Genomic DNA, 16770 nt, shown 5'->3' on the forward strand with positions numbered 1-16770 from the left:
AAAAAAAAAAGGTATAGAGTACCAAATACATATGCCTATATATACACAGCAGTAACACAGGATATGTGGTAGAATAGATGGCTGGTGACATTGGAAAAAAGTCAAAAACAACTAACCTTTGTGAGAATAACAATTCATCTGAAAAAGTCCTAAATGGATGATATATATTATTTATTATTATTTTTTAGTGATCCATAGGCTTTCAATAGAATTGCAAACTATTCAAAAGAACTACATTTTGGATCAAATTGACTATCTTTCAAATGTGGACATATATACAATTCCGTATCTAACCTAACATTTTGGATCAAATTGACTATCTTTCAAATGTGGGACCTATATTCAATTTCGCATCCAACCTCTTGACTCTTGAAACATATGCCATGTTTATGACAACATAGAAGCAACATCCCTCGTTATTGTTGACTCAAAAGCCCCAACTGACTACACCGAAATCGATAAGAATTAAGAAGACACCCTAAAACGTTGAACTAAATTTAAAATCGGATTCTTTATTCCCCCAAAAAACAGATTTTTATAAAACAATATTAGAATTCCAAAACCAATATAATATTATAAAAAATAATACCACCTGGAAATTCATAATTGTTTTAAATAATTCTTAATATTATTTATATGGTAAATCAAAATCAAATTGATAATAAATTGATAAGAAACCAAATCAAACCAAAATTGATGTATTCTTATTCTTATTGAATCTTAGTTCAGAATCACTTATTTTCACACCAGAATAAGTGAAACCAAATTGAAATTGATCCAAACCAATCAATTGACACCACTTATATATTATAAAACTTTAGTAATTTTTATGATAAAATATTATCTTAGTAGACCATAGAGGATACACTTATCAATAACACCCTTTTACTTTTTTCTCTATCGTGTTTCACATAATATGACCTCTCTACCCCTACATGCGAAATCATATTGTATCTCCTTATACCTTATTGGTGGTTTTTCTATGCCATTTGCTTAGAGAATCCTCACCCAATTTTAATGTTTTGATCATCCAATCAATAATTCCAGGAAGAAAAAATATGTCTTTTATAATTCTGAACCACTTGATTTTGAACATGTGGCAAGTATTTATTTATTTATTTTAGCTAGGGAAGATTGCCCTTATGCCAGCAAAATCAGAGGTACTTATTGAGCCCGAACATGAAAGAAACCATGACCGAGTTGCCACGGTCGAGCCTGCGTCCACCTAGCACCTTTAGTTCATCCCCTTCAAGGCTTCAATCTAGTTTTACTTAACAGACACGCATGAAGAACGATCCCTTCCTTTGAGAATTGAGTTTTCTTCGAGTTAGCGGGGGAAAAAAGCTGATAATCCGGATAAGCTTTCAGATTTGTCGGAATCGTTGATTATCGCCGGAAAAGATGCAGCCTCTAGACGGGCCGATCAACGTTAACGCCATGACTCGAAAGATCGATGTCGACAATCGGATCCCCCTTCGTCATTACTACCGAATTGCAGATAATCTTATTAGACAGGTTCGTTTTCATATAGTTTTACACATTCGAGGTATTCACAATTGCTACCTGTTTATTATTTTCAACAACGTAAATTGCTAATTTCCCTGATTCCATTTAGTTTTTGAAGAACGAATTGTTTGAGCAAACATAATCCAGTCAAATACTGGTTGAGCTTTGTTTTTAACTATAAGCTCAGCGGAAAAACAAATTAATTCGGTGAGTATCTAGGTTTTTTTGATTGGGAAATAATTGAAATTGAATTATCTAGTATGAAGAGTAGGGTTTTATGATCACCAAAAATTATTAATTACTTGAATGTCATAACTGTCTTAAAAATTTTGATTTTCAACTGTTTTCCTTGCACTTATGTAGCCCCATTTTATTTCTCGTAGTTTTAGCCTTTACATTATCTTGTTTGAGATATGAATGCCAAATGTGGTTGGTACTTGTCTCTCCATTAAGATCAGAAGTGGCTTGTGATGCATGTAATTATTATGACATCATGTTAATAATGCAAAGATATCACTGCTTTCATAAGTTGGAATTATCATGCGAGAGCTATCGATCATAATTCTCCTTAAGATGACCTAACTATCTGTATGTTCAGTTCCTTTAGGGATATCTGCAATTTTCCAGCACAAGAACTATCGTACCCCTGCCCTTTGTTTTTTTGGGTGTAGTGTGGGAGTTGGATAGAGAATTTTATCTCAAGTTTCAATGGACCTGCTGTGGAGTTATCATGAACCTGCCATTGTCCTCTTAGGGGCACTGGGAAGACGTTGCAGAGAATCTAGTGTTGTTGGACTCTTGAGGTTGCATGCCTTCATTTCACTCCTTTATTATGCTCGTGGTGTTTGTGATTTGCCGTTGGGAGAAGTCCTATGAATTAGACAATATAGATGTCACAGGCTGTTGGAGCGGTGTAGAAATAGTTCTCATGAATTTTGGGTGGTTTATGATGTGAAACAGGTCCCATTGTTTACCAAGGAAAATGAGAGGAAATGTCTAGCTTCTAGGAATAATGCCAGTTCTTATGAGTTTTTATAATTAAAATTGTGTATCTCTTATTGTTAATATTAGAGTTTTCACTTGTTCTAGGAAAACCAAACTGGGGAAGAACAATGGAAAACTGGTTCCCTCCCTCACGCTGCATTTTATTTATGCCTGCCTCTATGTTTTAGAACTGGAATAATGATTTTCAGCTATGGACATATTAGAGATGGACATAAAATGCACTGTCTCTTTGCAGCAGAGCAGTTGCAGTAGCCGAGAGAGAGAGATGGCTTTGCATCTAGATTTTAATCTGAGTAGAATTCATCTAAAAGCATAGTTCAAAAGCTCGCCGAAATTTCGCTAATTTTGACATTTCTGAGGCAAAACAGGAGGCAAAACCCAGATTCAGCACTGTTTCGCCAAAATTTCAGTAAAAAAAAATGCACCGTCTTGTAAAAAATTTGGTAAAAATTTCACTCATTTCGGTCCAACTGAAATGGCCTACCGAAATGATATTTTGAATTTTGTTTAAAAGTATTGAACATATTTTACACTATGTTCTCTAGATACCTCAAATTCTGAGCCATACCTGAGGCTAACACTTCAATTAATCCAATAAGAATGCAAGAAATGGAATCTTTGCAGCACACAATCATAATTGTGTCTGGGTAGCATATTACTTGATGTTCAAAACATTGTTTTCGGATTCATTAACTTTCAAACCATTGTGTAATAGCAAGTGATTCTAGCAATATAGTTTTAAAAATAATATTGAGTACAGATTATTGACTACCATGTGCATTCTTTAGAATCTACGTCTTTGTATTCTTTCTGTTAGGTCTAATTCCTGTTTTCTATGTTCAGGCTAGTATCTACCGAGAGGAAAAGAATATCATAGATTTGTATATTATACTTCTCAGGTTTTGCAGGTAAGCGAGTCACAATTCTGCTGTCTCTTATTTATGTATTTATTTTTTTTGTTTGTGGGGGGGGGGTTGGATATGAAACTGTGTTTTGTTAAATTCTGCTATTTGTATATATAAGAATGCGGACACCTTAACTGATTCTTCATTTTCCAGTTTGCTGTCTGAAACTATACCACTCCACCGTGATTACCAGTTATTGCTTCCAAAAGAAAGGGTCTTTTACAGGCGGGTGAGTGTAGTGTAACTATACTGGATATTTGATCCGTTTCATGTGCTTAGTTTCTATTAATTTCCTGAAATATCTGTCATTGTATATTCATGTGTTATTTCAGAAACTGTATGATGTCATAGAGGAGCTGGAAAGGCTGAAGGCAGATTTTAATCGCCGGTTGGATGAACTGAACAAAGCACGAACCAGACCCCAATTGAATTGCCTAGAAAGTACTTCAAATGTTTCAGCTGTCTCTTCTATGGAATATCCCTCCATTAAAAATTCAATTTCATCAAACCTGGATATTAAACAGGTAACTTTCCCACCTAATGCTTCTCCTCTGTAGCATGTGATTGAAGTGATCATATGCAGCGATAACTTGGGATTGGAAGCCCACTATATCATCTAGAATCAATGGTTTCTAAAAATGGCTGTCTCATTTTTATTTATTTATTAAGCTATTCATTATTGATCTTTTTCTCTATCAATATATCATTCACTTCTAGTGTGAACTTTCTTCAGTTGCATTTTTCATCTATGATTTGTTTCTTTTAATTTTTATTTTTTGCTTTCTGACGTAAGTAGTTCATCTGCCTTTAGGTGCAGTTGCACCCAGCTAGCAGAAATGCATCACACTCTTCATGGCTGCATCACAATAAGGCTGCTCAAGTCACATCACCAAAAACCCTTCAAATTGAGAAGCAATTTCAGAAGATGTAAGTATATTGTCCAATCATCTGTTGGGACACATGGAATGTTAATATCAGTCATTTGGTTATACCATATTTTATCTTTGTTTGGATAACTTCTTGGAAGCTGTAAAGAAACTGCTAACCACAAGCACAAGACACGTGTAAACATAAAAAATTGGCAAGCAAAGTTATCAATTTAGGACAGCTAAAGTTGTTCTTTGGGGAGCAAATCAGAGGACATTGAGTGATGTAGGATTTAGATAAGCAAGGAATAACATATCATACAAGAGGAGACAGTGTGGCCTCAACCAAAGGCTATTATTTTCATTTGTCATCTTCAAGATGGTGTGGGATTGTGAGTCTCACTTGGAAGCTTGTTTAGCAGATAGGATCACAAAAACATAATGATAAGTCCTTTAGGTTTAGTCTTGTCAAAAACTATTAAAGGTTTCCTTTTTGACATTGTGTAGGTAAATGGTTATTAAAGTTAATAGGGGTCCAACAAAAATTCTGAAATTATGCAGAACTTGTGGTGTGTGAGGTCTATAGAATTGGGTTTGGTTTCAAATTTTTTTTGTTGTTGTTGTGATTCAGTATGGGTCCAAGTGTTTGATGATTTCTATCTTTTCTTGATTTTTCCATGAAAGTCCTAACTTGTTTCAGGCATCTCATTTATTTGACACACTCTTTGTAGAGGTCCATCCCAAATTCAAACCCTAACCCTAATTCCGTAATTACCCCATTCTTGAAACCCTAGTTTTTTGGTATCAATTTTCAATAAAATCCCCTCCTTTTTGTATCAAACCCATTCCTTTTAGCTAAACTTCACCAACTTCTAAACACTATCTTTCTAACTCCCCCCAACCCCCCCCCCCAAAAAAAAATAAAGAAAAAAAAAAAAAAAAGAAAAAAAGAAAAAAGATACTACACTATTAAGAGCTCCTGTGTGGAATAATTTGATTGGAGATGAAAAACTAATGAAAGGGTTACTTCTCATCATTGAAATCAATTTATCTGGTTAAAACATCTGAAATTTGTGGTGGAAATCATACATATAAAGTAATAAAAAGAGAAGAGAGGGATAAACATGGTGATGGGACCATGGTAATGATAGAAGCAAATAATGAGTTACTGCAATTTCAATAAACAGACCAATAAACACAAATAGGTTGAAATGATATCTGAAAAAGCTGAACGAGTTGACACATAGTAGAAATTACACCTATTTTGTTACAGTAAAATTTACAATTCTTTCTGACACAATACATCTCCTGATAATTCAAGAGCAATACATGTAATAAGATATCTGACGTATAGTCAGATAATAATCGAGTCAATTATGACAAAATCATTAATGAATCTATTAATAAATGGTACACTATCACTGGGTCGAATCTTAATTGATCAGAAATTCATGCAACTGTATCCCAGCTTGATTGGGCCCTATCCAAATGTGGAGCCAGATAATATATGAGTGTATAACCCATTGATGGCCCTAACCGGTTGCATGCTAAGGTCATTTGAGGATTGCGTACTAAGGTTTGTTCTGTGCTCTTTTATATAATTCATTTCTAGGATTTGCATCTTATTGATTATGGCTCTGGATGCTTACTTATCTCCTGCAATCCCTTTTGAATATGTAGGTCTCTCAGCCTACCTCTTCCCAAGGAGGAAACATTGTCCAGACATTCGTTATTAGGTCCAAGTGGTCTCCATGGTCGGTGGCAAGGACCTAGTGCAGGGATAAAGGTAACTTTTCACATGACATTTGCCTTTTGTTTATTCATGAAAAGAGGGGAGAACAATTTTTTTTGGTGGTGGTGTGGTTTTGGGGGGGGGGGGGGGATTTCTCTAAATCCATACTGCTGTAAAATACTCATTTTGTTATGTTGTACAGGTGCAGTATCCTAGCAGTGCTGACATACCTTCAACCGAAGATTTGGGGTTAGGACGTTGACTGAACTTATTGCTGCTTGTGTAACTCCTAGCTTTTGAGCTTCTAGGATTATAGCTGTCTTCATGCGTATCACAATATAAATGTCGTAATTAATTGTTTTGGTTCATGCACTTGATATGCTGTGCTTATTTCTTTTTTCTTCTGAAATGATGCTTGTAACATTTTTTTCCTTGAATTATAATAGCCTGAACCAGACTGGAAGAGATGGTCATGCGGCGACAAAAGATGGTGATCCTGGACAGGCTAGATCTACAATGGAATCAGTGCTTTCCTTAGATGATGGTAGGTGGTTACAGCCTGCTGAGGAGTCATGTTCTTTGCCAAATGCGGAGAAAAGGGAAGATAGTTTTGAGTTGAATAACATCTGGCAACCGTCACCACCACCTGTTCTTGCACAAGTACAGCAGGAGTTCCTTCCGATTCCTCCGTCAAAAGTTGCTGATCCAAGACCTGGACCAGCAAAATCTTCACTGGAAGGGATGTCTGACTCTAGTTCTTATAAGCATTTACACATTGTAAGAGTCTCTCATTGCTTATTTCCTTTACCTAGATGTAGCGCAATAGTTCGGGTCTGCTTAAAGCTTTCTTCCATTTTCTTTACAAACATGATACTAGCTTTATTGACGTATATTGCAGCCAGTGAAAATGATGGAGGATTTTCTGAGGCTTGCACAGGCAAATACAGCAAAAAATCTTGAAACTTGTGGAGTACTTGCGGGCTCTCTTGTGAGTGTCACTGAATTTATTAGAAGTTTCAACAGAATGGAACTTTATCCTGATTTATCATACATCCTTTTTGACTTATTGCAGAAAAACAGGGTTTTCCACATCACTACACTAATAATTCCAAAGCAGGAGTCCACATCAGATTCAGTAAGTACACTGCTAGTCTTACCAACCAATTTAGTTTTGCTTTCTGTTTGTCACTTCTGTGTGCGACTCTGAGTTGTCATGGATTTACTCTGATCATATATATATATATATATATATTATTTTAAATTGCTACATGTGTACTTTTGCAATCAAAGTATTACCATTTGAAGCAATTATTTATTTTCAGTGCCAGACAATGAATGAGGAAGAAATTTTTGACGTTCAAGACAAACTTTCCCTTTTCCCTCTTGGGTGGATTCATGTAAGTAACTAAACCCTCGATTTGCTTATATTCAATTTTTTTTGGTTTCTTTTAATTTGTGCGATAAAAATTTGGCACACTAGAGGGGGAACACCCCCAACGCCCACCCCCCCCCCAAAAAAAAAAAAAAAAAAGAAAAAAAAGGAGAGGAAGACAACTTGAATTACATGTTCTAGCAAAAAAAATTTCTCTGTAGCAGTTATGCCTGCATGCTTTTCATTATGTTTTTCCCTGTATCTTGACAATTGAGTTGAAGTATAGGATTACATTGAGACTCAAACTAATATTGAGAAGAGATAAAAAAATAAAGGGAAAAAGCTTGAAGTTTCTGAACTTATGACTTTGAAAAAGCTCTTAGACTTAGAGCAAAAGTTTGTTTTAGTCACTACATATTCGATGGTAGTCATGCTTTCTTTAATATTTTATGTTTTGACCTAAAGTAACAGCTTGATGATATCCTTGGACTCTGTTTCTGATCATGTTTTTGTTTTGATTTTTAGACACACCCATCGCAGACTTGCTTCATGTCATCAGTTGATCTTCACACTCATTATTCATATCAGGTGATCACCATGTTTTTTAATTAGTGATTTCTAGTTTTATTTATTATTTTTCCTATATCAATCAATCTATCTGTTCTCTTTTTAAGTAAACCCTGCAAATACTTTGCTAGTAGTTTTGAAGTTTTTCCACTGTTGATTCAGTATGTAGCAAAATATTTGTACAAGAATTTTCTTCTCTTAAAAGAATTATCTATTTTTTTCCACCTAGTTGTAATTTCTTGGATGATTGATGCTTAGATGTCCTGAGTCAATATTTTATCGTTTTGGTGTACCAGCAGATGAGGATTATTATTCACAAGAAAACACAACTATGAAGATTTCCTTTAATCGTAATTATTCCTGGTGTTTAGGGTTGATTGAGTTTTATATTTTATGACATAGGTAGTGTTTTAGAGATTAGATTTCATGTGAACTAGGGCGCTTGTTCTTTAAGTTTTTACACCTTCCCTATTGGGATCCTCTAGTCCCCTTCCTTAATAATTAGGCTTTGTGTGCTACATGTTTAGAAGGTGTACCGCAGACTAAAAGGTGTTTTAGTCTCATATTTATTCTTAATAGGCTTATGTGTTATTATACTTACTTAAGTCTGTCCTATATTATAATTGCGCAATAAATTAATTATAAGATTTGGGAGTCACTGTATCCTGATACCATGAACTCCTTTGTTTTCTTCTTATCTTCTTCTCCTTCTCCTTCACACATGCACAGGTACTGATCACTTGTTCTTGATATTATTACATGGTATCAGAACACCAAGTAAATTTGATATTGGTCGAATTGATTTTTAAAACATTCTGTATTCTGTGATAAGTATTGTTTCTCTGATAACCATGGAACTTACGTATTCATAGCCATTACTTTGTGTATGGTTGAAGCTGATTTGTTTGTAAGAAGTGTCTATATTTTCAACTGTTTGATTTAGTTTCTTTTTCCTCTGATCCATGTTAATGGACGCTTTAAGCATAGTTTATCTTTCGTTGAAAAGCTTGTCTTATTATCAGGTCATGTTACCAGAGGCAATTGCAATTGTTATGGCTCCCACGGATACAACCAGGTAAATCTATTATTTTATCATGCTTCGGCCTTGAACATATCTGTCGGTTTGGCAAAAAGTATGGCAATGAATGATCTTCATCTGGGAAAAAGAGAGAGCGACTCAGTTGTGATTTTAGTCACTAGTCTTGTCTGATTGAAAGTCTGATGACTTTTGGGTTGGCAATGAACAAAATGTTATGTAATAGAATATGATAACATTGAGTGAACAGAGTGATGGCAACGCTGAATTCCTGGTATCATGTTCACAGTTCTGGATGCTGTTTGGGTTGCCATTTTGACTTTTCTAAAACCCAGAATTCCCACATTTGTCTACAAACCCATCTAGAGAAGCCTCTTTGTACATTAACAGTTTGTTTATCAAAAAAAGAATATATATTTTTGGGATTGAAAATGATTTGTCTGGATGGCTGGATGGTAGGACCAACTAGTCATGTCAAGTTTCAGTCTATGAAGAAAATGAAAGGCAGCCTAGTATCCAGATGGTAATGAATGATTTTAACCATTTGTAAGCATGCCATCACCTTGACAGTCTTGATCTGTCCTTCTATTGAATGTTAGGGTATCTGAACGGGAAAGATCTCAGCCCACTGTGACATTTAGAAAACCTGATGGACGAAAACATAGATAATAGGCCTTGGGATTACAGCGTGTTGACTGGAGCTTTCACAGACCTGCCTTTCCGAAATATCTTTTGTTCAGAGTCTTCACAAAAAGGAATTTTACACTGGATCTTACAGTTGGCAGTATAGGAATTTTACACCTGGAATCTTACAAGCGGCATTTCATTATTCACCCTTTAACCTGTGGCAAATTTCAGTCCAACAGCTGCTGCTAATAGGGAAGTGTTCAGCAGTTGGTTTGGGGTGACGAAAACTACGGAGTACATAGCCTAGCCCGATAGAGAGGGCTTATGTGATGGAGGGATCTCGATTAAGCATGAGTGCATGGCACAGTCCGAGTTTCATTGTCATTATCCAAACTGTGTCACAGCTACTATTTGATGACCACTATGTGAATCTTGTTCCAAAACATATGATAAAAATTCATCGTATTTACATAGCATCATATTCTTGATTGTGAATATTTATGCATTACCATGTTTCGTATACTACTGCAGGCAGCATGGCATCTTTCATCTTTCAGATCCAGGAGGTGTATCTGTGATTCGTAATTGTCAACAGCGTGGGTTTCATCCTCATGAAGAGCCTGAAGACGGAAACCCAATCTATGAGCACTGTTCCCATGTTTATATGAACACCCATTTGAAGTGTGATATAGTTGATCTTCGGTAAGCATGTAACTACTTAACAGGTTTTAAGCTGTACGTAGAATATATTGCAGTGGCTAGAAACAAACCGTAAATATTTGTGGACGAGTCCTGTAGAGCCCTGTTGTTATCTCCCAGTTCCCCCCCCCCTTCTTGGGTGCATAGTTGTTAAAATAAATCATTTGGCTAATTCATACCATTTCATTGGTATTTATTAAGTGAATTTTGGTTAAAAAAAAATCAACTTTTTTATCCAAATTGGAGGGAAAATTTGTCTGATACATTGGATAAGCTTGTTTGATATCGGTGGCGGTACCGACCCAGGCTGATATGGTTTCGCCAAGAGAGTCAGTGAAGGTGTCCACTGATCGAAATTTGAGAGGGATCGGAATTCCAAATAACATTGAACCTCCGTTGACGAAACCGTCCCCTGCACTATTATTGTTGGTGCGTGAGAGATTCCCCACAGTGGCGGCGTACGAAACCGTTGCCTGTTTTTTTCAAGAAAAGAATGAAATTCCTCTCTTGCCCACAGTTGTCTTTATTCACTAGTCCGCCCCTTTATGCTCCATGGTTTGCTACAAAGCCAGCTTAAAGCCTGAACTGTTCGTCCCCATCCACTTACTGTAGCAAATAGCAATCTTATAAAGAGAGCAATCCAATGCCCGAGACTTTTGCTATTGCAGGGTGGTTTGGGAGGGGTAAATGTACAGCCTTATCCCTTGTTTTGCAGGAGAGGTTGTTTTCAAGTTTCGATTCTAAGATCAACATATAGCAATCCTTCAGTATACCTAGATTTGTCTCTCTTTCCTCTTTACTTTGGAAAGTCCCTTGTGCCTCTCTCATCTCAGCCCTTTCATTAATTGAGCCGTTAGTTCAAAAAAAGTCGGGGGCATACCTAGTCTCCTCCCTACAATTGTTGATCAAATCTCATTACCATTACCTATCAAACTTTCCTACAGATTGTTTAATTACAGTTTATCTTGGCCATTGATTCATGGTATACCATCTCTATTTTCACTGCAATAGTTGTTGGGTGTAAGAACAAACCAATTCCTTGCGCTCCATTAGAAAAGGAGTACTAAGCTGACTCATTGAATGCATGACAGAGAATCTCCAACATTATTTGGTTGGTTGTGGAATGAAGGACCTGAAAATCACCACACCGTTATTACCAATCCCTATGTTAAATTTCAACCTTAAAGAATGTAGTTGGCATTGGCAACTTGAGAGGGTATAATAAGGCAGAAAGTGAAAGCAGTGTAAGAATTTTAAAAAATGACAAGGTTCCAATTGCCATTTGTTAGCTTCAGTCAAATATATAAGATGTAAATATTACATCTGTAGGTTATTAACAAATGGGTCTTGTATATTTGTAACTTCATTGGCACTAGTTGTGTATAGTTGTCGCTCTCCATGTTGTCTTTTCATTTCACCAACCCTATTGAATTTGTAATAGAAACCGCCTTTTAACGCTATATGGTCCATGTCTGGTCCTTAGTGCCTTACCACAGCATTCATTGAGATAGCAATTACCAAGACCCCATGTTCTCTTAATGGAAATTCTATCTTATAGATATAAGTTGTCCAAGTTCAATGATATAGAGATCCCCTGTGTGCTTTTTGACAAATGGAATACTCTCTTTTGATTTCACAAAATGAATCTCTAGCATCTTCTCTCTTAGATTTGATTGAAACCCAACTTCTAAACACTTCTATTTCACAAGAAGGGAAAAATAGCTGTGATATCATTAAATATGTGAGCTTCCCTCCTTTCCCTTGCTCGTTATTATTGATTTGCATGTAAGATATCAATATAAATGCATAAATTTTCACCCTTAATACATTCATATTTTCTTAATTTTTTTCTTACTTTAAGAATTTATAAGAACAAGATGTGTCAGTGAGGCAGCCATTATTGGATGAACAGACATAATAAAATGATGAATGATAAAAAATTAAAATCATAAGTGGTGATCAGATTTTTTTTTTTCTTTTTCTTTAGAGGTATAGTGATCAGATATTGAAGCTTTGAAGGTCTCTGTTCATTTTTGGAATGTTACAATTGAACTGCACTAAACTGCGAGTATGCATATAAGACCTGAAAGGTCAAGTCAAATTAATTTGGGCTCCATCAAATTGATAGTACAGTCTGTGCCCAAGATCCAAATTAAGGTCCTGGTTCTCTCCAGGTTGGTTACATGTTAGATCTACCCCCATTAACAGACAATTGAAGATTCTGGATCTCTGCAGGTTACATCTTATTTTTGGTTTGTTTAGCTCTTTCTGATCTTACTGCTAATCCTCTTCATGTGGCACCCGTTTCTCAATTTATATTTAGATTTATTCCTAATAAAACAAGTCAATTTCGATAATAAATTTACATAATTCATTTAAATGAAGTTAATGCTGTGATTTAAATCCCTGTTCCCAAACCTCCTTTAAAATTCTGATAGGTGGACCCTTCTCTCTCTCTCTCTCTTCCCACATCTGTTGAATAAAACCGTCCCCTACATCATTATTGGTGCTGTGTAGCAGATTCCCTACGGTACCGGAGACTGAAACCGTGCCTGTTTTATTCTAAACTAGAACAGAATGGGTGTCAATTCGGTGGTAATACACTAATGGAGATGGTAACCTAGTGGTGAAAATATCCTCAATTTATCACCGTTCAAGTCGGTTGGTTGTGGGTTCGAGTCTTAGGATGCCTACTATCGCCCATTGATCCTGCGGAAGCACCGATTATTGGTCCTGCAAAAGCACCACTTACCGTATCACCCATTTCTGTGGATATAAAAAATCCATTTATGTTAAGCCCTTGCACATGCACTCATTGTCTCATTGGCCCTTGTGCTGGTGTAGGAGCCTCACGACCGGGCAATGATCTTGCTCTTCAGATTCATTTCTACCTTTAATAGAAGGTAGTTGGTTTCTGAATTATTTGACAACTTAAAAGGTGCCAATAAGAAATTCCTTCGAAAAGTCTTCTCATTCACTAATGCATCAGCCATAAATGACTTCATTTCACCTACGCGCAAAAGTGTCAATTTGGTATCGATATCAAATATCAATAAATGATATGATTTTGGTATAACAAAACAGAATACCAAATGATCAACTCCATATACCTTAAGGGCAAAAAACAGTAAAAAATATCGAACAGAAACTGTGCCAAAACCCTATTCACGTCGAATAAAAAATTGTATTTATAAGAATTGGAAATATAGAAACAATTTTGATATCTAATCTTGTACTTAATACCGATACCATACCAATTGTGAGTTGTGATAGAAACCATGAAGGGGCCCTTTTGAGGCTTTATGGTCCATGCCTGGGTCCTCAGTGCCTCTCCACCCTTAACCCTATAGAAGTTGCAAGATTGTGTCTTAGTAATAGAACCATGCATGTATGGGCCCTTTTGAGGCGTTATGTTCCATGTCTTGGTCCTTAGTACCTCACCACAGCATTCCTTGATGTCAAAGCCCCATGTGCTCTTTTTGAATTGATAGAGTTTGAAAAAAAAAAAAATACAAAACTGCCCCAAGTGCATTGATATAGAGACCCCATTTGTGTGTTTTGTCAGATGGAATTTGAATTAGATTAGCATTATTTAAAAAAAAATTCTAGCATCTTTTCTTTTAGATTTAGTTGAATTTCTATTTTTATATCCGCAAGTGAAAAATATTTTGACATGCATCAATCACAAAGATGGTCAAAAGAGGGTAAGGGAATCTTTTCAAAAAGGTAAGGAGAGAGGATGACACATATTGAGCACTCTTATTGTATACGTTTCCCTTTGAATATTTACTATTATGATTGTCGATTGGAGACTAGTTACGATCAACATGTTCTATCCCTAATAGATTACCTAAAATTGTCCACTTCTAATCATCCAACTAGCATTTGCCATGGCAGTTTTGATAAAGCTACTTGAGAGGTAGTTTTGATAAAGCTACTTGAGAGGTAGGTTGGGTCTATGTAATCTTATTTAAAAATCAGTTTGTTTGGGCATACATAGATTTTGATTTTAAGAGAAGCAAGAGGGGGACTATATTAAAGATTGTATCTGGTTATAACAAGATGCACCCTACTCTTAGTAGGGGAAGAAGTAGTTAAAAGATTTTTTTTTTTTTTTTTTAACAAGTACTTAAAAGAAGGTTATAACTTCTTAGTTAATTACTTTGGTTATAAAAAGATGTACCCTTTAATACAATAAATAGGAAAATGAAGTACACACTCTAACGATCTTTTTCTTCTGTTCCTTTTCCTCATTAAGGGAGAAAGAATATCGTTACCTGGTCGCATGGACATTGCGTCACTGCTTGGGTCAGTGGGAGTGTGTGCACAAGCATCCAACTAGAGGGGTGAGGGCGTCTTTTCAAGATAACTTGTGTCTGTGCAAGGAGACACAACTGGGTAGCGTTCTTTTCCTCGTTCATTAAATATGTGACTACCTCTTTTTTCTCCTCCTTAAATATACTATTTCATTGCTATTTTTTTAGTAAAAAGAAAATTCATTCAATAGAAGATTGTGTATAACATAGGCTCCTTCTAGAACAACAAGCTCATGGAGCGAAAGAGTAGAATGTGGTCATTTTGTCTTTCATGAAATCGACAAAGCCTTCCTTGCGAAGCTATCAATCATATCATTGATTGCCATTGATTTGCATGTAAGCATGTAAATCTCACTCCCATTATATATTCATATTTTCTTTCTAACATGGATAAATTTTGTATAATATATGCAAAACAAAATTCTTACAATTTTTTTTTTTTTAAAAAAATTTTCTCCTTCCTAACTTCAAGAGCCCATTATAAGATGAACAGTCCCATTATAAAATGATGAATGATAAAATGATAAATGACAAAATTTTACTTGACTAGACAGTGAAGTTCACCGCCTAGATCATAGGGTCCACAAACTCTTATACTATTTCCATGCTCTTGAACTTGGGATGAATGGATTCTCATTCACCATACTTGAAGGGAAATTCAATCAAATTATAAATGGTGATGAGATATTGAAACACCTCTTTTTTTTTTTTAAATTGAAAAGTGAGACAACTGAAAAAAGATGCTACTCTCATCTCTCTCAATAATGTTCCATTTTGGAATGTTTTGTCAACTATCATATTAATGCACGTGTTCCTCTTAAGTCTTTTATTGGTGGATCCTAAGGGTGTCGATATATAACTGAAATCGTTTATTGGAATTAAAATCGATCAGTTATAATCGAATCGAATCACACCGTAGTAAATTGATCCAGTTTTGGTTTTATAGGCCATAATTCTGGTTCGGAACCAAACCGAACAGAAAAATCGATGGTTAACCGATACCTAGTATTAAGGACTTAAAGTGTTTTGGATTTTGATGGGTCTCTACAAAAAAATGAGAGGAAAAAAAAAAAAAAAACAAAGTACTAACCGAGAAGGGAGCTTCACTTTCACACAATGACACTTGTTCATCTTTTAATTTCTAGGATCATAGTTAATTAGTTATAATATGTGTAATCTTCTACATATAAAGTATATTGTCTTTAGCAAAATAAATGTATATTGTCTTAATCCTTTAGGAAATTTAATATATGCAGGATTCACGCTAGTTGTAGGATGCAAACCATTTTCTAAAACGACACTATTAACCCCATGTAAACGGTTGTGAACAGAATAACAAAAACCGATTAAAAACCGCTAAAACAGAAACCGGATGAAAACGATTCTGATTTCACCTTATTCCTATCCGGTGCAGTTTTGGTTTCACCTTATCAAAATGTAAACCGAATCGGAACTGAGCCGAATAACCAAAACCACACCGTTTGACACCCCTAGTAGATCCTCTATTTGTCCTGAGGATCTGGCTCCTCTCCCTAGTGCCCATCACCCAGGTCGGTCATATCTATCTGCATAAGCAACACATGACAAGACGATGATCCAATGGTTTGAGAAAGGCATGAAAAATGAATCATATGTCCTTGTCGTGACTGCTAAGCCTTTACTCCACAAGCAAACAAAGGGAAATAGCGATAGCTACATCTGCAATAAACTACAAGTATTGGAACCGAAACGTCAACTCAAAAATTAATCTGGGCTCCATCAATGATAGTACATTGTGTGCCCAAGATCCAAATTAAGATTCTGGTTCTCTGCAGTTACATCTTTGGTTCACCTCCATTAAAAGACAATTGAAGATGAATTCTGGTCCTCTACATGTTACATCTTAGATCCACCTCCATTAATTACAATTGAGGATGCTGGTTCTCTGTTGTTAAAATCTTAGATCTACCTCAATTAATGGCAAGTGAAGATGCTAATGATCACCAAAACTTTAATAGAAAGGCATGCTATAATGCTCAAGTTTTTCTGCATGAACCTCGGTGAATGGGAATCCATCCATCCATTCACCACAGGGGGGGGGGGGGGGGATTCAGATCCTCTCCAGCCTGGGGTGCTAGGGAGGGACCAGTGAGGGCTGAG

The 16770-nt window shown here is 35.9% G+C and overlaps 1 protein-coding gene across 1 annotated transcript; it reads left to right on the top strand.

The window, feature by feature from the left end:
• The first annotated feature begins 1156 nt into the window (after positions 1-1156).
• Positions 1157-10496, top strand: LOC122090482 (AMSH-like ubiquitin thioesterase 3). Its single transcript, XM_042660090.1, has 14 exons — positions 1157-1515; positions 3355-3419; positions 3570-3645; positions 3749-3940; positions 4228-4343; positions 5963-6068; positions 6217-6263; positions 6461-6791; positions 6913-7002; positions 7087-7149; positions 7337-7411; positions 7912-7974; positions 8976-9028; positions 10148-10496. Exons 1-14 carry the CDS (start codon positions 1402-1404, stop codon positions 10320-10322), a joined length of 1566 nt encoding a protein of 521 aa, XP_042516024.1. The 5' UTR covers positions 1157-1401; the 3' UTR covers positions 10323-10496.
• The last annotated feature ends 6274 nt before the right edge of the window (positions 10497-16770 follow it).

This window comes from Macadamia integrifolia, chromosome 10 (assembly GCF_013358625.1).
Source record: "Macadamia integrifolia cultivar HAES 741 chromosome 10, SCU_Mint_v3, whole genome shotgun sequence".
Classification (NCBI taxonomy): Eukaryota; Viridiplantae; Streptophyta; class Magnoliopsida; order Proteales; family Proteaceae; genus Macadamia; species Macadamia integrifolia.

What these genes read in the sequence shown, in the direction of transcription:
- LOC122090482 (XM_042660090.1), top strand. Translation starts at nt 1,402, where the DNA reads ATGCAGCCTCTAGACGGGCCGATCAACGTTAACGCCATGACTCGAAAG. An exon ending in CTTATAAGCATTTACACATT is followed by an intron (nt 6,792 to 6,912) that starts GTAAGAGTCTCT and finishes CGTATATTGCAG; the next exon opens with CCAGTGAAAATGATGGAGGA. An exon ending in TCCCTCTTGGGTGGATTCAT is followed by an intron (nt 7,412 to 7,911) that starts GTAAGTAACTAA and finishes TTTGATTTTTAG; the next exon opens with ACACACCCATCGCAGACTTG.